The following is a 23,650-nucleotide window of genomic DNA, read 5'->3' as shown; positions in this document are numbered from 1 at the left end:
AGTCTATCTGTGCACGTCCCTGGTGCATGGTGCGTGTGTGCCTGCTTGCTTTACAGCAGATCAGCCCATTTCCAAGAAGTGTGTGTGTGTGTGTGTGTGTGTGTGTGTGTGTGTGTGTGTGTGTGTGTGTGTGTGTGTGTGTGTGTGTGTGTGTGTGTGTGTGTGTGTGTGTGTGTGTGTGTGTGTGTGTGTGTGTGTGTGTGTGTGTGTGTGTGGAGTATACAGTATACCTCATGGAAGCTGAGCTAATGATTAACAGTATAATATCCTGTTAATCATTAGACAGGAGGAAAACTATGCGAGCTATATGGCTATAAAGCAATATAGGTGCTTATGTGCTGACCATATTACACATGTGAGCACTTTGCAGTATTTCACTTTAAAAAACACTTCTTTAACGTTTACTTGGGATTTTGTACAGCACCCCAGACAATCTTTAAGTGGCTTATATATTAGTTTTTTATCAGACACGCCACTCTCCTATATAAAGCCACTGAGCTACACACTCCATGTTAGATGTCCCTGGTTATGGTGACTGATACTGTCCTTTTAATGCATGAAGAGGCTGTTATGTTTTGGGCTGTGTTTACAATTTACAGCCCAAAACATAATTCATATAATACCCCAAATATCTTTGCTGTTGGGCAGATTTCAACATATTTAGTTAGGTTTAATAAATTCATTCCCTACTTTGTCATGCTACAGTGTTGTGTTGGTTTTGACGGGTGCATTTCTCCTTTCCGACATGTCGCCTTTCCGACGCTGACGAACCCTATACCTAACCCTAACCCTAACCCTAACCGCACGCGGAAGCCACTAGTCGGAGTGGTGAGATGTCGGAATGGAGAGTGAACACCGGTTTTGACAGCAAATTTTGATGTAGTTTTAGTCATAGTCTTTTGAATAAAATTCCATTTAGTTTTAGTCATATTTTAGTCATCTGAAATGTTTTACTTGTTAGTCTAGTTTTAGTTGACTAAATATCATAAGATTATAGTCCGTTATATCTACAGTTGATTTAGTCGACTAAAATGTATTTTGGCGGTGCCTTGATGGCGTCGTAATGGCTGATTTTACACTTGGTTGCGTTCTGAAAATAGCAGATCTGCAAGCTCATAATCTGCTATTTTCAGAGCGCAACACCCGAGCGCAACCAAACATAAAATGACTTGTCTTTTAGTTCTACTGGATCTCTTCTCCACTAGATCCCTCACTGACATTGTAGTCTAGGTTTTATTTGTTGACAAAATTGTCAACATATTTAGTCTCAGTTTTAGTCATCGTAGATTAGTTTTTACGTGAAAGTGAAAGAGGTTAAGTATGTCTGAAAATGATTAACAAGAGCGTGTGAGCTAAACAATAACTACATATATACATTTTATTTAATATTTTAAATATATTTGACAGAAACGTGTAACTCACCTGAAAAGGGTGAATATATTAGAATATAATGGTTGCTCATACGATGTCTCCTTCTCAACAACACAGTTGTTAGTGGAGTTTAGTTTCTTTTTTGTTCTGAACTTATCCGGTCGATAGAGCCCGCCTTACAGAGGTGGAAGAAATACTCAGAGTTTTTACTTTAGTAAAAGTATCAACACCACAATATGGAAGTACTCTGTCACAGGTATACGAGGCCTGTATTCAACATTTTACTTGAGTAAAAGTACAAATGTGTTGGCATAAAAATATACTTACATTTCCAAAGTAAAAGTATTCATTATGGATACGAACGGACTATTTCACATTTTCGTAAATAGCAGTACACTAGATCTGCTTTTTTTTTAATAGCCAAACTACTTAATAGGGCTTAAGTGGTTAATGCATGTTTGCATAATATATGATGCTATTGGAAAAGAGTGCTCCACACACACACACACACACACACACACACACACACACACACACACACACACACACACACACACACACACACACAGCCTTTATCAGAACACTGTCATGTTGTTTTGTTTAACTGCGGTTCGTGAATGCATTGTGAAAATCACACGGTATGGGTTCCCACGCTCATGAGATTTTGTTAAAGGACAACTTTCTTTTTTTTTTACAACAAGGGTTCTTTCATTAGTTTGTAATGATAATAATTAAAAGATGAGTGTTTCTATCGGTATAGCGTTTTTTTTCCCTGCATCTCTTCCTTGTTCTAGTGGGGATATGTGTGCAACATTTCACGGCAATCTTACGCTGCATTCATGTTTTGAGGCATTTTGTACAAAACAGGCCACTCCCGCAAACTTTGGAAGCAAATCTTAGCCAATAACAATGGAATATGAAAAATCCGTCTTGATCACATGACTATAGAGATACTGTACGGAGTAAATATTAGAAAATGTGTTTTGCTGAGGTTCTGCCCTAAGTTAACCTCCGTGCCTTCAGCCTTGCGGAGACAAAAACAGCTGGCGTTTTGTGTGTAGGCTATATATATATATATATATATATATATATATATATATATATATATATACAGGCCAGAGGCAGAGATAATGCACACACAAGGTTCTGTAAATGCATTGTGAAAATCACACGGTATTGAAAGAACATGTACTTTTTGAATAGAAGTGATTTTAAAAGCAAGTAATTTAACTCCAGTAATAATTTGACTGAGCAACTTTTACTTGTAGAGGAGTCGCCTTTGACCAGGTGTATATTATCTAGCCTGTACTTTGACTCAGTGAGCTTGTGTACTCACTGAACATTGAACATTGAGTCATGTAATAGTCCCTCTCAAGGCGGACAGCTGCATAGCCTACTTTCACCTTTCACTTTCTGTTGTTCTGGAGGCCATTTCTGGGAATGGGCTGATCTGCTGTAAAGCAAGCAGACACACACACACACACACACACACACACACACACACACACACACACACACACAAACACACACACACAGCTCCAAACATTTCACTCCGGTGTGATGGTGTCGTGGGCCGTGGTGGTACTGCAGGCTCCACTTGCGGCTTGCCTGAAAGGCCCTCCTGAAAGGCCTCACCGTGGGTTTGTTGGGCTTCCTCCTCACGGAAGACACAGGCTGGGGCGCCAACCCATACTGCTCCCGGGCGCCGTCTACATTCCGGCTGTCACCCGTCTCTCCAGTGGTCACCAAACTATTCCTGGTTGTCACACAGTCTATTCCTAGGCTATGAGCCACTATACATAGAATAACTATAAATAAAAAACATCACATGGATGCATGTATAACCATCTGGGCACTAGGGACATATGGTAAATAAATGGTAAATGGTGCATTTATATAGCGCTTTTATCCAAAGCACTTTACATAGATTGTGCATTACATTCACCCATTCACACACACACACACACACACACACACACACACACACACACACATTCACACACCGATGGCGGAGGAAACCATGCAAGGCACCAACCTGCTCATCGGGAGCAATTAGGGGTTCAGTGTCTTGCTCAAGGACACTTCCACACTAACTCTGTGGGAATCCGGGATCGAACTGGGAACCTCAGGGTTGCCATCCGGCTGCTGTACCGGCCACTCCACCCCTGAACCACAGCCGCCCCATGTGGGCACCTGGACGAGTGGGCACTTAGGGGTGGAGATAACTGGGCACCTGGGCGAGTGGGCACATGAATTAGGATTTGTGTCCACAAGTGTTTTTTTTTACTTTACATAGCATGCTGCTTTAAACCCCCAAACACAAGTAGTAGAAGTACAATATAAGAGTTTATTTGCTTCATGGGGGTCCCTGGGACAAAATCTTTTTTAGATGGGGGTCCGTGGCCAAATACATATCATTTTGGGGGTCCTTGACATGAAAAGGTTTGAGCACCTCTGATATTATAGCAACATACGTTTTTAAGAAAACTGATAGGATTTAGAAGACATTTGTAGAATCCCCCAGGGCCCCAGAGGCACAGAGTTACAAATGTTTGCTTTAAAAAAATATATATTCAAAGATTTGCACACATTTTCAAGATTTTTCAAAAATAGCAGATCTACAAGCTCGTAGCACGGCACTCGGCGCCGCACTATGAGCTTGTAGATCTGCTATTTTTGAATAGCCAAAGAAATGTAAAAATGACACAGATTCTTTCCCAGGTCTAAATGGGTTAACAGTTAATCATTTAGCAGCTCTCAGGTCCTTGCTCTAATCAATACATCATGCACTGCAGCTGTGGTTCCTTCAAATGTCAGTTGAGAATCACAGACCTAGATGCCACAACAAACAGTCCACACAGTTGGACATAACTGGTATAATATTGAGTTATTTGTATATTCCGAGGGATTACGTTACTAAGCATTGTACTCTCACCAGCCTGTAACAAGCTGTAAACATTTAGCTCATAACATGACATAAGTTGGTAGGCTGTTCTATATGGCTGAATGTTTAGCTGTAAAAAAATAACCTTGGCATTATTGTTACTGTCAAAGCTTATTCCATTTAGTGCTTGTAGATGTGGTTTGTTGTGGTAGCTATTATGTCTCTCATCACAAACATAAAACCTACTAGTCTCTTATAGTTGAGTGAGTTGACTTTGTCAACTTTTAACGTTACTGAAATAACATCACACACGTTGAAAGTTGCTTTTGACATACTACTGTATATGTTTACTATTCTTACTGTTGTTCTACTCTTGTTGAATATTGATATTATTATATTATATTGACTATTGGTAAGCTAATTTGATAACAAAATAAGACGATCAGGTTTTCAAAATGCCATAGTATAGCATTATTTTAGGAGTCCTGTTGTGACTGTTGTATTGAGGGAAACATTGTGTTGAGAACATGTGATGGTATGTTGTATGTAGGGAATAGAAGCACAGGACTGGATATGTGACTGTTACTATACAGTATATGGAATAATGATTTTCGGTGATTACTTGTGTGTTATAGTGACTACTGTAGGCCAACAGTGTGTCGTATATGTTGTTTTTTTCGTTTTTTTTTTACAGGAAACGTATCGGACAACATTTACTAGTGTTATGGTCTGAAGCACTGTCAGGCTGTCGTGTGTGTGTGTGTGTGTGTGTGTGTGTGTGTGTGTGCATGCGCAAGGCATGTGTGTGAGTGCGGGCACGTTCATGTGTGTTCATGTAGTATGTGGGTAGGGTGGCCTGGAAGGGTGTATTGGAATTTATAGTCCCATGCCGGCCCTGACTAGAATGTTGGGTCTTGGATATCAATTAGTGGATTGATTGATTGATTGATTGAATACTTTATTAGCAGTTTGAAAAACAAAAGCACAGGAAAGTACAGTTCAATACAAGGTCTGCTAAGAGGATTTAAAACCCAAGAAAGCCTATGGCTTGTTTCCATTGGGGTCCTTTGTACTCAATTCATAGAAACATTTATTGACAGACAAATATGGGAGGCATGCGTTAATCCGACAGACCTTTTCTACGACTATGTGGCATCCGCGTGCGGTTAGGGTGCGGGTTTGGTTCGGGTTTAGTATTGGAAACGTCGGAGCGCTGCGCTGTCGGAGGAATGCGCTGTCGGACTAACGTACTGCACCCGACAAATATACACTACTATGCAAAACGTCATATAAACAAAAATATGTACGGTAAACAGTTCGAGGAGGGGGGGAGGTGTTGGCTAGGCTTTGACTTTTACAGGGGCCAGTTTCTAATTGGACAAGACAACATGTTTTCATACGTTTCTCCCTTTTTCTCTCAGAGTCTGAATCTCCATGTCTAAGATACGAGAAGCTGGAGTGGTAGAATTCAGAAAGAGAGGAAAGAGAAAGAACAGAAACGGAAAGAAAGAAACGAGAAGAAAAAGAACAGATACAGGTGCAAGAGAGAGAGAGCGAGAAATACTTGAAAGGGAAGAGAAGGAAGAAGGAAGAGGAGGAAGAAGAAAGAAGAAGAAGAACGCTTACAAAAAGAGGCTGTGGAGAAACGAGCAGAGCAACAAGCCAGGGTGCTCCAAAACTCCCACGAGGGGTCGAAGGGCGACCCGAACAACCACCATGTCTGCAGAGGTACCGGGACCCGAGCCCAGTGACTCAACCGGCGCAGATGGCCCGTCCTACAGAACCAGGTCTCGCTCCGACTGGTTCAACTCTGTCGGCTCTGAGACATCATCGTTTTCCAGCATCGACAGCAAGGAGGGAGGCCAGAGACGAGGCACGGCGGAGACCGGCCGGCCGACCGCCGGGAGAGAACACGTCATGACTGGAAACGTCAAGATACATACAGTAAAGCAGATGAATACACAGGCAATGATTAAGAGACGGGGGGAGAGTAGGCTAAACCAAGGATTTTATTTTAAAAGGAAGAGACGCCGACGCCATTTTCTCCTATCCTGCAAATCCAGCCGGCAGATTGGTCGCCCTGGGTGACAGACTCACACCGGAAGTTCACTGAAATAACATTGGAGTCTATGAGAGCCGGCTGGACAGCCTATGAACAAACACTATTTCTGAACCATTGAGACCTTTATAAAAAATACTCGGCCCAGGAAAATAAAAAGAAGACATATCGCACATTGTTTTCTGCTGTGTTGCTTTTCGATGTGTACACTGTATCATTTTATAGGAGGTATCTAAAGAGCACAAAGTATGTTTCTGAACGGCCATATATATAGTATCGCGAGACTGTCCCCCATTTCCTGTCTGGCAACCAAATCTTGCGATACCTCCGAGACAGAAAACGATACCTGCTGCTGTTTAGACGCCTCGATAAAATGATGTACTGTGCACATCGAAAAGCAAGTGATTTAGAAAACAACCTGTGATACAGTATGTCTTCTTTTATATTCCTGAACCAATTATGTGACAACGGTCACAATCGTTCAGAAATAATGTTTGTTCATGAGCTGGTCCAGCCTGCTCTCATCCACTGCAATGCATTTCATCGAACTTCCGGTGCGAGGTTTGCCACCCATGAGTGTCATGGCGTGAAAGGTTTCAAAAGGTTCCTTTGGCAAAACGAGGGAGTGAAATGAAGATAAAAACGTCCATCTCTTAATGTTTTCATAATTTGTTTTATACAATGTATTTCTTTAATGATTGTTTCTCTGTTGTTGTTGTTTTTTTACTTGCCTTTCCTTGTTAGGTGCCAGATACCCCTAACGTCTCCAGGAAGCGAGCGGCTCCAATGGAATCCTCTACCATGAGAAAGAGTCCTCGCTTATCTGGGAGAGCTGCTAACCAGGCCTGCAAGGTCGCTGTCCGTGCTTATGTGTACAGTTAATAATTACAGAATATTGTCATATATCAGCTACATTAAAAACATTAAAGCTCATTTGGATGATACTGCTAATGCTAACTTGTTTTAAAATCCAAATCAACACTAATAATCATGATTAATAACAAGGATCACAATTTTCATTGTGTTTTATTATACAAAAAAATCACACCCAGTGTGAAGTGAGCGGTGTGGTCATCACAGTGATGGAAGATCACTTTTTTTAAAAAGTTTTTTTTTTAAAAAGTGCATAGCCCTAACCTTTATAGGTTATTAATTTCATCATGTGTCTCGCTAGCCAATCACAGTGCTGAATAGAGTCAGCCAATCACAGTACAGCTAGGGGTGTACTAATGTAGAGGGGTGTGCTATTATGAGGTGTCCCAACCCCACTTATAGAAGTGGCTACACCGCTCAAAAACATATAAAAACGTATGATAAAGAAAATAAGACAAACTAAAAACATATATAAATATATATATCTGTCTCAGGTGTTGTTCACAGGGGTGGCGGCTGAGACGGAGGGGAAGGTGTGGTCCCGCCTGGGAGGCGGCTTGGCCCGGGACGTGTGGGACATGACCTACCTGGTGACGGACAGGGTGCGCCGGACGGTCAAGTTCCTGTGTGCCATGGCCAGAGGAATCCCCATCGTGAACACCCAATGGCTACAGACGGTTAGTTGACAGTTAAAGGGATAGTTCACCCAAAACAAAATGTTTTTTTCTATGGATTATTAGTCACTCCATGGAGACTTGAATTCATGGATATTGTTTTGTTTTTGTCTCGTTCCTAAGACGATATCAACGCGCATCAATCACTATAATGCTCACTATATGTACACAATTACTATATATTCCAGAGCAAGATTATTATGAGTGAGTCCAGAGCAAGATTATTATAGTTAACGGAAACTAAAATTGAAAAAAACGTTTTCATTAACTGAACTACATAAAAACTACAATAAAAAAAGAAAACGATAACTAACTTGAAACTGTATTGTGTGTTTAGAAAACTAACTGAAACAAACTGAAATTATAGGCAAAATGCCCTCTAATAATTTAATAATCATCTCTCTCTCTCTCTCTCTCTCTCTCTCTCTCTCTCTCTCTCTCTCTCTCTCTCTCTCTCTTTCAGTGTGGTAAAGTGAGGAGCTGCCTGCCCCCTAGTGGATTCATGGTGAAGGACACAGAACAAGAGCAGAAGTTTAATTTCTGTCTCCAGGAATCCCTGAGGACGGCCAGTAATCAGCCTCTCCTCCAGGTATCCACTAACAACTAACTGAAATTATAGACAAAACGTCCTTAGTTTTTGTTTATTTATTTAAGATTTTTGGGATGATATGAATGATTTGACACTAACCCAACGTATAAAACAACAAACACTAAAACTAATAAAAACAAACTAAAACTATTAGCATTAAAAACTGTTGGCAAACAAAAATGTATTTCTACATTGCAGTAATGATACCTTTACTTAAGTAAAAATTGTACCCATGACCAAATGTTTAAATACTTACAAATGCGAAATATTATACATTCACTTAGAAGAGAAAATAAATGAAGACTAGAATTATATGCAACTAGACCATACCCGGTCGACGCATCCGTGGGGGGATATGCGCACATGATCTGGCAACCCGGGAGGCAGTTCGTCCCATAGCTGGGCAGCCCCGTAACCATGGCGACAGTGTTTTACACAAAAACGCTAATAAGAAGCTGAGATTTGATGAAATCGAAAAACGGGCTTCACAGTTAAGTTCAGATGGTAATGGTCAATGGCTGTGTGCAAAATCAGAGCAATTGGTCCAGCCACTGAGGAGAACCGGGTAGCTTCACCTATACCACTACAAACACCTACCACTCAGTGGCGTCAGTTCAGCAAAAGCTAGGGTATGGCAGCATGCACGCGGTTCTGGGCGGGTTGGGTTCGCTTTTTTTCCAGTTTTTGGTTACTTTATTTCGGTTTTAGGGTTAGGATTCGGGTTAGGTTAGGATTATGTTATTTAATACTTATTTTTGCCTGATTTTATTATCAAAAAAGTACTTCTTTTTTTTCTCCCCTGGAGCCAGGGTATGGCAGCTGCAATAGCCTGCCATACCCAATTGACGCCCCTGCTACCACTACAAACAGACAGACAGACAGACAAACAGAGGTTACTAGAATTATAGTATGATAGAAGAAACACTAATGTCATCGACCACAATTAAAGGTAAAATCAGTGAATTGTATGACATCTTTTCTAAAGAATGTCCCTCATCTTTTTTATCTTTGTTGAGGATTTGGGAGACAGATTTAACAATGAAATTTGATGAAAACACCTGGCTAAATATTTGTGATAGAATACATTTCCCATTTACAAGTAACAAAACCAAGGAAGCTAATTTTAAATGTATTCATAAATTGTATCTAACTCCAATAAAAATGCATAACATTTCTAGAGATAACTCTTAAACTGTCCTAGATGTAAAACTAACGAAGGAACATTTTTACACATGTTTTGGCATAACATAATAACACAACATAATGCCAAGAAATCTATTATGGAAAAATGAGGCTTCACCCACTTTTAAGATGTTTCAGGATCAGATATCTCAACTTCTTCCACTAGAGAAATTGACCTTTGAAAAACAGGGCCAGGAACAGATGTTCCAAGACCTCTGGTATCCATTGATTTCCCAACTAAGCAGTGGGACTGCTGATTGATGTGGCTAATGATGGTGTGTGGACAGACTAAATGCCCACTATCGGTCTGCTTTTTTGAAACAAGGTGTATATGATGATTGCTGTCCATTTGCTGAGGTTGTTGTTATTATTGTTTATTATTTTTTTCTTTATTATTACTGTTATGTTTTTATTTGGTTTTGTTTGTCAGTGGGGTGGGGGGAAGGGACAAAGGAATGGGATGATTGTGGTGTGCTGTGGGGCCAATATCTGCTGTATCCGGCAATTTTTCAAATAAGAAGAAGTTTTTAAAAAAGAGTACTTTTTCCACCACTGACTATAACTCTCTTCCTTCTCTCTCGCTCAGGGTTATGAAATCCACGTCACAAAGTCGGTGCAGCCAGAGCCAGTCTATATGAAAGACATCATTTTGTGCAGTGGAGCTAAATATCTGCCTAAGATGCCCTTTAAACACAAGGTACCATTTGACCTGAGAGCATTTACTCCGCTGACCTCTCATTAGCTTCAACTAAACAGGAGTGGAACAATTAGTTCCAGAACAGGAGTTTTGGAGTTGAGATAAGTTCATAAGTACCTTGTTTTTCTTTGCCGTTCTCATCTCAAATGTATTTCCTATATTTCTATATTTTATTCATCTTGTTTCATTTGTGTTTATAACATTTCTTCTTTCATCAGTGTCTTTGTAAACTTGATTAAACATGTTATTATAGGTGTACACTTAACTTAAACCCTGTATAGATAAAACTGGCGTGCCGCTCACACCATCGGCACAGCCGCTACGACCATCGGCGTGCCACTTTTCTTTATGAACCTATTTAATTTACACATCAGTTTTTTGCTGCAGTAGGCTGGCGTACCCGAACGCAACTCTAAAAGTTTATAGCCTATAAATTGACCAGTCCATTAGCGAATGCAATGGAAACAGCTGACAAACATTACCTAATCAAATCTTATGCTTGATTGGGGATTAAAGAGGGGGAAATGACGATAAAGCAGACATACATTTAATAATTAACCTGTAAGTATTTACTGAGAAATCATCTGTTCTGGCGAATGTGTTAGAACTGCTTCTTAATCAAAGCTATGCCTGCTGACCACCCTAGCTAGACGCAGCTGATTGGCCCTCGGGCTCAGGTGGCTGGTCAGCCAGAACAACTGTAACGTAAAGAACCATTTTGATATCAGTGGGCGGCAGTGGCTCAGGGGTCGAGCAGCCGGCCCAGTTCGATCCCGGCCTCCCCCAGAGTTAGTGTAGAAGTGTCCTTGAGCAAGACACTGAACCCTAATTGCTCCCGATGAGCAGGTTGGTGCCTTGCATGGTTTCCTCCTCCATCGGTGTGTGAATGTGTGTGTGAATGGGTGAATGTAAATGCAAAATCTATGTAAAGCACTTTGGAGAAAAGCACTATATAAATGCACCATTTACCATTTATATCAGACACAGCTGGGTATGAATAATGGCTTATTGACACCAGCATCACCGACATCACCACTGTTTTGACCTGATCATGCAATATCATTGGTTTGTCTATTGTGTTCACCTAGCCCTCATCAAAAGGAACTCTTTTACAATGCTATTCTTGACAAAATGTTGGCCCCAGAATGGGGGACGCACGCTGGGGTTCATGATGTGGTTAAACTGGCCTCTCCTGAAATAATCATGGTGACTATAGATGTCTTTCTCTCCGTCTAATATCTCAGGCCCACACAGTGGTGGTGTCGTGTGAGGAGGACTGGGCCCTGTGCGGCCCGGCCGTCTCGGCCTCTCTCCCCACTGTCACCGCCGAGTTCATCCTGACGGGGGTCCTCCAGCAGAAGGTGGACCTGGAGACCCACGTCTTGTCCATCTCCGCCGCCAACACCTGGCAGGCCCCGCTACAGGAAGAGGACATGTCAGCAATGTGAACCAGTGGTGGAAAAAAGTACTCAAATGTTTTACTTTAAAGGTTCTATGACATTCATTTTCACTTTTTTTTAAATGTTTTTGGGGGGTTCTATGACCTCAATTATACCCCAAAAAAACTGAACTTTGAACATTCAGTGGATTTTCTGTGGTCTGGGGGGGGGGGGGGGGGGGGGTTTGAAAAGGCTTTAGAAATGTGAGAGAAAAACACCTGCAATGGCTCACTAGAGCGGAATTTTCAGTTAAAACTTTTTATCCACGTTTGAAGGACCATGACAAAGACTTTTAATGTGTTGTAAAACTGAATGTCATGAAAGCTAAAAAGTATCAATACTGCAAAGTAGAAATACTTTGTTAGGGCTTGGCCCTACCGCACTTTTATTTGACTTTTTTTTCCAAGAATCCACGCATTTACATTGACAAAGCATTGGCAGATTCCGCCCCAGAGGTCAAATAAAAGTGCGTTGTGGCCGTGATGAGCCGAGATGTGGTGGAGTAGAAGTAAAAGTATTGGAAATTGTAAATACTCAAGTAAAGTACAAATACCTCAAAAGTGTAAATGCACTTAGTTACTTTACACCATTGCATGTACCACTGTCAGGGACTTCTAATACAGCATCCTAAAGATATAGTTGGATCTTGGATGCTTATAAATTCCCATCCAAATCAATGATTTGCCAAATTCAATGATCATTCTGCAATGTGCATCATTAAAGACATGTAAGTGCCATTGAGCAAGGCAATTACGCTGGGTTAAAATATAGATTTGTCCTTTAGTTTAGCCTATTGAAAAGGGAAGTTCAAGTGTAATTTTCCCACAACTGGATAATGGGCTATGCTGGAATAAAACCACCATCCATAAAGCAATTGCAAAGGATATCTGTTCTGTGGTGAATTGCTTTTTTTCTCATGTCTTCTGTTCTGCCAATTCCTCTTAGCAGACCTTGTATTGTGCCTTTTTTTTGCAAACTGCTAAGGGGAAGGGGGAGAGAGAGAGAGAGAGAGAGAGAGAGAGAGAGAGAGAGAGAGAGAGAGAGAGAGAGAGAGAGAGAGAGAGAGAGAGAGAGAGAGAGAAGGCTAGTAGGCGATGATTTATTTTATTTTTAAAGATATGTTTTCGGGCCTTTTCTGCCTTTATTGATAGGAACAGTTGAGTAGACTGACAGGAAATGGGGGGAGAGATAGGGGGAGGGGGGTGACACGCAGCAACGGTCGTCGGGATCGGTCGTCGGGATCGGGAGTCGAACCGGCGACACGCTGTCAGGCCTAGGTGCCCACGCGGTTACGCCAACCGTCCGGGCCACGATGATTTATTTTTACTTAAAAAGAATCACTTAATTCCTGTATATTCAGCCACACTGAATGGCGAAAATAGCCAAACTACAAGAACAGCAAAACACTAATATTGCTGGGGGCAGCTGCAGCCCTCCCCAACGTGTCCCCAGACTCCACTTTGAGTGTTGCTTTGTGATGCATTGTGAGCTTGTAGGTCTGACATTTTTATTTTTTATTTTATTATGTCATTTTATGCTATAATGTACCGTGTCATCTGTCACAGAATAAAAGATGTACCTTAAGGACTGTCGACTGACCTCCAATGACACTTTAAGCCATTGGGGTTAAAAAATTTGTGAATATAGCGTCACAATAATTTTAACTGTGTGTGTGTGTGTGTGTGTGTGTGTGTGTGTGTGTGTGTGTGTGTGTGTGTGTGTGTGTGTGTGTGTGTGTGTGTGTGTGTGTTTTTTAGTGCTATGTAAATCAATGGCCACAATTTTCATATTATGTATGATTGGTGCTATATTATTATTATTATTATCATTATTATTAGTAGTGGCTGTAGTATTCATTCACTACATTAAGTCAAATGTATTATTCATAATTATCATTTCATATAGAATAAACAATTTGTTTATTCAACTATTTATTTGAAAATAGCAGATCTACAAGCTCACACCGCAAAGTGCGTTGTGAGCTCGTAGATCGGCTATTTTCAAAAGATTTGTATATATTGAACTTGTGAAATGAGGACATTCAGCATAATGATGAGTACTTTATACTTTTGGTACTTTAGTTGAAGTACTACATTTTGTTTTCAATACTTTTGTACTTTTACTCAAGTCATTTTTGTAAAAACCGGTAAAAACGGTGTCGAGCGCCCAAAATAGCAGATCTACAAGCCCACGACGCGTTGCGGACGCGACGGGTCGTGTGCTTGTAGATCTGCTATTGTTTTCATCAGAAAGCTCGCTTCCAGGCGTCTCTTCTGTCCACACTCAGAAAGGACAAACGGCTCAGTGTCGCCTTCCTGTGGTTCATCGTTGCCTCCACACTCTGAGCCTTGAGTCGCATTGTGACACAAAATGGGTTAAAAAGTGGATAATAGCGCCCTCTGGTGGGCATGCTCAGGCCTCACAAAGGTCGGTTTGTATGTCAGCCGTACGGCGGTAACGCGCGCCGAAAAGAGCCGATGTTGAGAGCTCTTAGATCGGCTATTTTCGGCGACGGCGCAGCCGCAGTACCTAGTCACAAAATGCAATAGGGTCCAACCCTTTTTTGGCTCAACAAAGGGAAGTGTTATATGTTATTATTATTATATATTACTTAGTTAACAATGGCTAAGGCTAGCGCAAACTGCGCATGCTCAGTCCTCTCAAAGGTCGTTTTATATTTCAGCCGTACGACGGTGACGCATGGCGAAAATAGCCGAGCTCGTAGAGACCCCTTAACAGACGACGTCACACTGATAAGAACCAGTATGCGTGCAACCAGTATGCGTGCAATGAAACCCATTCTGTCAGGTCTCGCTAGGACGCGCCTCACTAGCCAACACACAAGAGGGGGTTGGGGTGTGCTGAAACCAGCGCACCCCGAAACAACATGTTGGGAATTGATTTCGTGAAACAATCACCTGTGCGTCCAGTCTCAATGTTAGTAAACAAATAATTGGTCATAAGGGTCCATTTGCTGCCTGATCTATCATGTAGCTGGGGACCCCCTCGAACTCCCTCAAGCACCCCTGGGGGTCCCCGGACCCCACTTTGAGAACCAATGACATAAAAGTTCAGATTTCAAATATAAAGTGCTGACCCCCGTGCCATGGATGTTACAAGTTGAGCCGGACCACGATAAGTACCCGTATCTCCCGTATTGTTCAATAAAAATCATTTTAATCTGATTGGTGGCCATTTTCCTCATAGAGTTTTAATGTATCAGAGTGCAGTACACCTTCCAACCGATAAGGTCGCGTGGTTGAAAGCATAGAAAATTCGAAGATGGCCACCAATCGGATTAAAATGCTTTTTATTGAACAATACGGAATATACGGGTACTTATGAAGGCCCGTAAATTATTGTAACATTTGTGGCCATGAGTTAAACACTTTATATTTGAAATGTGAACCTTTATGTAGATATACGGTCTGTAAAGGGAGAAAGTGCAAACACCAGGTTGAAGTTCATCCATGACGATCGTCACGTGTGATCCATGCTGCCTTCGTTCCAGTGGTGTAAAGTAACTAAGTACATGTACTCAAGTACTGTACTTTAGTATAATTTTGAGGTCTTTTTTTTTTACTTCTACTCCCCAACATCAGAGTCAAATATTGTACTTTTACTCCACAAAAAAATATTTTAAAACTTAAGTTACTAAAACTCTGTAGATATAAATTATTATATTATAAAACATACATTAACCACGTTAGCCTTATTTTATAAATAGGCTATTTGAAAATAGTCGATCTACAAGCTCACAACGCGTCGCAAGCTTGTAGATCTGCCATTTTCAAACACTTCAGTACTTTTACTTGTACATTAAGTATATTTTGATGCCAATGCTTTTGTACTTATACTCAAGTAGCATTTTGAACACAGGACTTATTACTTGTAAAACAGAGTATTTTTTTTATCTTGCGGTATTGATACTTTTACTCAAGTGAAAAATATCTGAGTACTTTTTTCCCCCACCGCTGCCTTCGTTCCCACCCGGACTACATATGGAGCCGGACTCACATCCTTTACCCACAATGCAACGCCCATTGACAGTCCTTTCGAACTTCCGCCTCTGCTCTGAGTCGCGGTGAGTAGAATTCAGCCGATGTTTGATCTGTTTAATCTAATGTCATCCTGTCACTATTAGACCCTAAAACAACACTTATATTAAATAATATCCTTCATGGGGGTTTAGTTCAGCTCCCTGTGTGGGTATGGACCCCGTTATGGATGTTTTTAATACTCAGAATGGACGATGAATCCTCCTCAGGGTTATCATGCTGAAACAGCGTAGAAAGCAGTCACACACACAACCAAGGATAACCACAGCCTTAAGTGGCGTTAAACCCAATATAATGTATTGATGTAGAAAGCGTGGTACTAACAAGTACTTTGATTCGTCAGAACTATCGCCATTTCTGGCTGTTTGTCAGTTAAAAACTCGCTGTGGTGATTATGTCAAAGCTGTAAGGCTAGCTTGCAGGGTTGCCATGTCCTGCTTATTATAAGCGACTTGCTGGCTTTTTTCCCCTGTATAGTAGTTTGTAAATATTGGTGGTTGTGGTTTTTTGGTGGCTTGTTTCTAAAGTGTAGTTGCTTGTTTGGGCTTGTTTCTAAATGATGTGTTAAACCAGTGGTTCCTCAAATGTTTCCATCTCATGGACCCCCAAATTAACATGCATTTGACCCCATCTGTAAATATTTTGTGCCAGGAAGCCCCTCTGTACCAGATTTGTGTTGGCATGTTTCAAAGAATATTCCAAATAGCACCTTTTTTCCAATCTTTTTTGAAAATGGCAGATCTACAAGCTTGCGACGCGTTGTGAGCTTGTAGATCTACTATTTTTGAAATATCCAATTATGTAGTGTATACACTGTAGGTTTAAACTGCTCATGTGGCCTATAGTTTCTGCTTTTGGGCTTGTTTTCATAGGCCCCTGGTTGCTTACTTCTCTCAGTAAACCTGGCAACGCTAGCTTTTGGCTAGCTTGTTTGTTAGCATCTATTCTACACGAATGCAAAGTGATGATAAGCGGAGAAAGAAGTGCTCTGGTGTAGTTAGGATCAGATATTTGATTAAAAAAAATACACGGTTAACATGTAAAACATTATCTGATTTTTTCAGTTTTGCTGGGGTAAAAGTGCAAACGTATTGTCGTCAACTTTTGAGTATCACATGTAATGGGTATCCTTAATGCAGGATGGTCCATTAGTTTTAGTAATGCATTAATGTACTCAATTTAATGTGTGTCATGTATTATTTAACCTAAATCTGCGAAGTTACAACAGCTATCAAGTGCATCTTCTGAGATGTAGTGGAGTAGAATGTATGATAAAAAGTGTACATTAAATTGGCCAAATCAGTGTAATTCTGAACACCTGCTGTAACATCTCCAACAGGAGACTTTAATAATGGGGTAAATTGTTCAATTAGCTGTAATTCGAGTCTTTTATTAAAAACATTGCAATCAGTCTGTAGTTGAGTTCCTAAGATGAAGGTTTTAATGACATGATGTAGGGCAGTGATTCTCAAATGATTTTAATTTGAATGACCCGCAATTTGTTATGAACTAGAGTTACTACAGACCCCCGTTTGATGAGATCTTTTTCTTTATTTTCTTTTTTACGTTACTGGGCCCACAATCTAAGAACATGTTTATAGTTAAATGATTTGGTCCAGAATTCCTTTACTGTATGTACCAGTATGTGTAGAGATAACGGCAAAACTCTGATCAAAATAGGCTTTTTGTGTACGTTCTCTACTACTAAATATCTCAACGGGGAATTGCTGTTCTACAAGCTCAGAACGCATTGCGCTGCGACAAGTTATGAGCTTGTAGATAGGCTATTTTCACTCAACCGTCTCCCCCAGAACAGGCCTGCTAGGTAGGGTTCATGTGGTTTGATGTGTCCCTGACCTTGTAGACTGTACTCATGTTAAGTGTGTGTGTGTGTGTGTTTCCAGATGGCCCCAACTAAGAAAGGAGAGAAGAAGAAGGGTCGTTCCGCCATCAATGAGGTGGTGACCAGGGAATACACCATCAATGTCCACAAGCGCATCCATGGAGTGTGAGTACCTTTTACACCTGTGCTTCTCAAACCTTTTCGTGCCAAGGACCCCCAAATGTATATGTATGTGGCCGCCGACCCCCACCGGAAAATATGTTGTTCCAGGGAACCCCCAGAAGAAAACAGATTTGAGTTAAAAATGTAAAAAAAAAAAAAAAAAAAAGATTTAAACATTTGCACACATTTTCAAGATTTTTCAAAAATAGCAGATCTACAAGCTCATAGCGCGGCACTCGGTGCCGCGCTATGAGCTTGTAGATCTGCTATTTTTGAATAGCCAAAGTATGGATAACGGGGTTAAAATGATTGTGACGCTTTAACTAATTTGGCTGGGGATCACCCTGGTATTCCCCAAGGGTCACCCCTGGGGGTCCCAGGGACCCCACTTTGAGAATCAATACACAGAACAAAGAGTAGGATGGCCAGTGGTCATGCCGTAGTAGTGGTTGTATGGATGAAGTTTGATACTTAAAACTGAAATAAATGAATCCACACAGAGTTAGATCTGATACTCGTGCACCCGACAATAGCCGACCTACAAGCTCACAGCAGCTTGAGTGAGCTTGTAGCTCTGCTGTTCTCGCTGTATGTGGGATATTGTGACTGAATGCTGCTTACCACCATGTCTGACTATTGGCCGTTTTTTAAGTAAACCTTGTGATATGTTAACACAATTCCATATTTAGCAAAACGTCTGTTTTGATGGAGTATAGGGGCTGCATTAGGATGCATTTATATTCACCTGTTTCCTAGGCTACGTGTGTGTGTGTGTTTCACTTCCTGTCGATTTGATCCAATGAAATCCAATGAAACTGGTCAGATGACCAATGATATCCAATGAAATCGACAGGAAGTGAAACGGGTGAATACACTGGGTGGGAAAGTAACATTGATTTTTCCACATTGATACTGATAGAAATGTCTCAAGTGCTGAATCTGTAGTATTAGAGGTTTAAAACAGCTTCTGTAAGATGGAAGTCATTGGTTGCCTGGAAGATAAATGTGTCTAGATCAGGGCTCTTCAACGTTTTCAGGCCAAGGACCCCTTGGCTGAGAGAGAGAGATGAAGAAGGGACCCCCTCTATATTGTAAAAAAATGTGTTTCAGATTCAAAGTTTTTTTCCCAACTTGGTCTGCTCTTTTTTCCCTTTACACCTATACCTCTTTGCCAAAAATAGCCGATCTACAAGCTCACAACGCCTCGCAGCGCGAGGCGTTGTGAGCTTGTAGATCTGCTATTTTTGGCTAAAGTTCTCAGAAAAGGGATGTTAGGGTTGAAGTGGCTAATGTAAAAAAAAAAGAATCCCATCACACAAAGATTTGGCGGACCCCCTATAGTTGCCCTTGAGGACCCCCTATAGTTGCTCTTGAGGAGCCCCTAGGGGTCCCGGACCCCCTGCTGAAGACTCCTGGTCTAGATAATGATTATACAGTATTCATATAATAATAGCCATCAGTTGTGAGGGACGTTTATATCATTTTGGTGTGAGTCACCATTGTAAACTACAAGCATAACATAATTAGTGTTCAACTAGGGATATACTTGGATCACATTTAGCCAGACAGTATTTGTAGGATGTCCACAGTTTCCTAATGGTTGCAGATGAACTCCAGAGTCTGATCATATCATGTCTTTCCCCCCATCGTCCTGTGTCTCCTCCGTACAGGAGCTTCAAGAGGCGAGCCCCCCGCGCCATCAAGGAGATCCGCAACTTCGCCGTGAAGGAGATGGGAACGCCCGATGTCCGCATCGACACTCGTCTCAACAAGGCGGTGTGGAGCAAAGGCGTCAGGTGAGGAGATGGGGGACCACACGTTGGTCTATTGTGCAATAATATGTCCAAAGACTAAAATAACGGTATATGTGTCAAATGTAATGGTTGGTGTAAGATTATTTCAGTGTGAACGGCCTGTTTGTGAATGTGCTTTGGTAGAGTTTTTGGTTGTGTAGTTATCTGGCCATGATGTTACCCGAAATATTGGCGAGATATCTTCAATATTATGTGTCTTTTCTTTCCGTTCCAAAATAGTCCTGTCATTGACTTGCAGTGTACAGTAAAACAGGTCTCAAAGCCACTCTTAGCACACAAACAAATGCACTGTGGATTTTGCACATATCTATCTATCTATCTATTTATCTATCTCATTTCTAAACCTAACTCTGCCTACTTTGTGTTTAAAAGAGTATTTGAGAGCTGTTTCACCATGCAACATAAGTCAAAGAGGAGACTATTATTTGGAGTATCAATTAATTTCTAATCAACAAAGCAACTATTGAAGCTATCTCACCAATATTAAGAGTTTAATCAAGGCATCTACACAACCCAAGACTCTACCAAGTGTCTTTGTGCCTTCTTGGCCAACTTGGAACAAATTAACTTGGGAGTTTTGCGTAGCCACTATGAAGTCACAATGCTGTCAGCTTGTTAGTCTCACATCACCACACGTCTGGAGAAATCTTAAATTCAATCTAAGGGCTTGGACGGATAAAACCAGCTCTAACAAACCTACGTCCAGCCTACTGCTTTGAAAACCAATTCCTCCCAGTATGAAGTCTTGGCATCACCTCTGTGATGCTGTTATTTTCTAAATTTCCAAATTATTCCTGCCCAGTTTTAGCCCATGCATTGAATGTAGATGTCACCAGACTTATCAATAGGCGGACATCTCTTGATCGTCTGCCTGGCTAAAAACAAGGCCGCCCAGCTTGTCATTCCAACTACATTGAATGAAGCTGTTTAACGCTCAACGTTTTCTTTGTCGTTTCTACAGGAACGTGCCGTACAGGATCCGCGTGCGGCTTTCCAGGAAGCGTAATGAGGACGAGGATTCCCCCAACAAACTGTACACCCTGGTCACATACGTTCCCGTCACAACATGCAAAGGTTAGCAGCACATTTTTAACATCCCCTTTACAACTGGACACACTGTCTTAAGAGTTTATGGGCGGCCGTAGCTGAGCGGGTAGTCTAGAGAGAGGCCGTCTGGGAATCAGGAGGTTGCCAGGTTTGACCCTCGACTCACCCAGGCTATGTGTTGGAAGACTATGTGTCCCTGAGCAAGACACTTAAGACCTAACTGCTCCCTGGGTGCTGTGTTAACTGCGCCCACTGCTTCTAAGAGTGAGGATTGGGTAAATGCAGAGGAAGAAGTTCACGTATCATGCAAATGTACTGTAGAAAAACACCCCATCAATTATTATTATACAAGGATACCTGAGCTGTGTGGACAGTCTACAGGCATTTGTTTTCATAGTCGAGCCATTATATGGCTGTACAGTCCAGTCTGAACAGTCTTGATTCATTTCTAACATTGGCCATTTTGTAAAAGCACTATTTTCCATAGATTGTTGTCAAATGCAATGGATTCATTGTCGGGACACGCAACTGTGCCCTCACATTACTTGGCAATGTTTTGTCCTATTTTTGGGCAAGTTGCAAGTTAAAATCACCCAAAGCTGGCTGTGTTTTTGCCCAAATCTAGTTTCAGTGCAGTTGTGAATGCTAAGTACAGACAGAGGTGCCGAGGTCCCTCTTATTCTAGCGTTTATATCCGCCTGGACCCCAGTAGAGTCTGCTTTGTGTATGCATGGAATAAAGTTCTCAGTCAAATGACTGGTTTCAGTCATTTGGATTACATAGAAGTCAGCAATGTCTAATATCATATCAAAGCACGCACCAGAAATAGACAATCTACAAGCTTACAAGGCGTTGTAATCTTGTAGATTGTCTATTTTTGGTTATTTGTTAAACCCTATATACTTTGTATGCCAAATAACTAATCTACAAGCTCGCAACATGACGTATTGCAACACACTATGAGCTGGTAGATCAGCTATTTTCACCAAATATTCCCCTACTATAACATGCACAGAATAGGGACGCTAAGGTTCATGTGCTTAAGACTTCAGATTTTAATAAGTTTCTCCTTTTCCTCAACAGGTCTCCAGACAGTCAACGTTGATGAGAACTAGAATTCTCCACCCTGCAAGTTGAGGGGAAAAAAAATAACTTTTCAAAAGGAGCAGTTCAATGTTTGTTATCCACTCTGCATGTTGATTACAACCTTTAATAGGATCTTTTGTGTTATGTGAGTTCTCAGCAAGTGGAATAAAACTTTTGAAAGGATCTGTTTGTCACTTGTTACTTCTGACCTGTCTCCACCACCACATGATGAATAATACCTCCTCACTCCCCAGGATGTGAGTTAACCAGCAGAGATGGAAATAACCGCCTTTGAATGTAATCTAGCACAAGAAATCGTCTTAAATGTTATAATGTATTCTTTTCAACTCTGTGTTGCTCTTTCTCTTGACAGCATTTGTGTCTTCCAGTTTAAGGGCATGGCCCCACCGCACTTAAATTTTACCTCTGGGGCGGAATCTGCCAATGCTTTGTCAATGCAAATGTGTGGATTCTTGGAAAAAATCTGCAAGACCAAGAATCCACGCATTTACATTGACAAAGCATTGGCAGATTCCGCCCCAGAGGTAAAACAAAAGTGCGGTGGGGCCGTCCCCTAAGCATTAAAACGCAAATTATGCACAGACAGTTTATGACACAATGAATATAGTTTTGTGTGAGTGTTGGGATGCTGTCCTAACCCCACAGATCCTCTTAAAATAGCCTGTCTACAGTCACTGTCGCATGCTTATCGAATATCAACGCTGTTGGGCAGAAACCTCACATCTCAACTTTTTATGATTTTTCATAAATGAACGGCCTACTTCATCAGGAGTGTCAGACCAAAGCTGTGTAAATAGATCTACAAGTGTGCTTGTAGATCGGCTATTTTCACTATTTGTTTGAAAAACTGGGTTTTGAACTGTGTTTCCGCCTGACGGCAACGTTATCTGAAGTGCTGCATGTGTAATTTGTCCCACGATTAACATGTGTCAACGCGGAACAGACGATTCTTTATTCCACGGTGCCATCATGTGTGAGTACAGTAGGACATGTGTAACTCTGTTACATGAAATCAGCATTTTAATGTGTGACACACTGTCTCTCCAGTGGTTCTCAAAGTGGGGTCCAAGGACCCCCAGGGGCCCTTGAGAGGGTTCTAGGGGTCCCCGGCAAAACGAGAAAAATAATTTCATTAGAATGAATGTATAATGACTATTCAGTATCCGATCCTAGATTTCACTCTCCACCTACAGTAGCCTAAACAGTTGTAAAGTTCTGTTCAAAAGAAAGAAGAAAAGAAAATCCTTATGGGGTCCCTGAAACTACATCTTTTCAAATGGGGGTCTGATGCCTAATATGTAATCAATCTTGGGGTCCTTGATATAGCACTGACGATGGTCCTTTGACCGAAACATTTGCTACTTTTTTGCACCTTATGAGCATGTTCAAATGAAAAGAAAAACGTATTTTAGTCTATAAGGAATCTTCCTTAAAAGTATATTTAGAGCACAAGTCTTTTTTTCTGCCAGGAGTCATTGATGTGAAAATGTTTGAGAAGTGGAACAATCAGTGGTGAGTGTGAGAAGATACAGATATATAACTGAACATTAAATTAACAAATGGCAGCCATCATTGAAAGAGGAAAAAAAAGAACAAGCTTTATTGTATTGCAATATCTAACACACTTCAGCCCTATACACATTTTGGTCATTTGAAAATAGCAGATCTACAAGCTCACAACGTGTCGCGGTGCGACACGTTGTGAGCTTGTAGATCTGCTATTTTCAAAAGATGTTTTATACATTTTGAACTTGTGAATTGGGACATTCTGCATAATGACTACTTTCTACTTTTGTTTTTTAAAGTAGTCTACATTTTGATGCCGATAATTTTGCTCTTTTATTCAAGTAC

General features: G+C 41.1%; 1 protein-coding gene across 1 annotated transcript; it reads left to right on the top strand.

Moving 5' to 3' along the window:
• Positions 1 to 15,800: 15,800 nt before the first annotated feature.
• On the top strand, positions 15,801 to 21,961 carry rpl31 (ribosomal protein L31). The gene is made up of 5 exons (XM_084051315.1): positions 15,801 to 15,852; positions 17,731 to 17,834; positions 19,502 to 19,627; positions 20,607 to 20,719; positions 21,776 to 21,961. The coding sequence occupies exons 2-5, from the start codon at positions 17,731 to 17,733 to the stop codon at positions 21,805 to 21,807; spliced, it is 375 nt and encodes a 124-aa protein (XP_083907441.1). The 5' UTR covers positions 15,801 to 15,852; the 3' UTR covers positions 21,808 to 21,961.
• The last annotated feature ends 1,689 nt before the right edge of the window (positions 21,962 to 23,650 follow it).

Source organism: Gymnoscopelus microlampas, assembly GCF_963454915.1.
Source record: "Gymnoscopelus microlampas genome assembly, chromosome: 24".
In the NCBI taxonomy this organism is placed as follows: Eukaryota; Metazoa; Chordata; class Actinopteri; order Myctophiformes; family Myctophidae; genus Gymnoscopelus; species Gymnoscopelus microlampas.
This window is presented reverse-complemented; position numbering and strand designations above follow the sequence as displayed.

Excerpts from the sequence above, each read along its gene's own strand:
- rpl31 (XM_084051315.1), top strand. The coding sequence starts at position 17,731 with ATGGCCCCAACTAAGAAAGGAGAGAAGAAGAAGGGTCGTTCCGCCATC. Across the intron at positions 19,628-20,606 it reads GTGTGGAGCAAAGGCGTCAG|GAACGTGCCGTACAGGATCC; the intron begins GTGAGGAGATGG and ends TCGTTTCTACAG. Across the intron at positions 20,720-21,775 it reads TCCCGTCACAACATGCAAAG|GTCTCCAGACAGTCAACGTT; the intron begins GTTAGCAGCACA and ends TTTCCTCAACAG.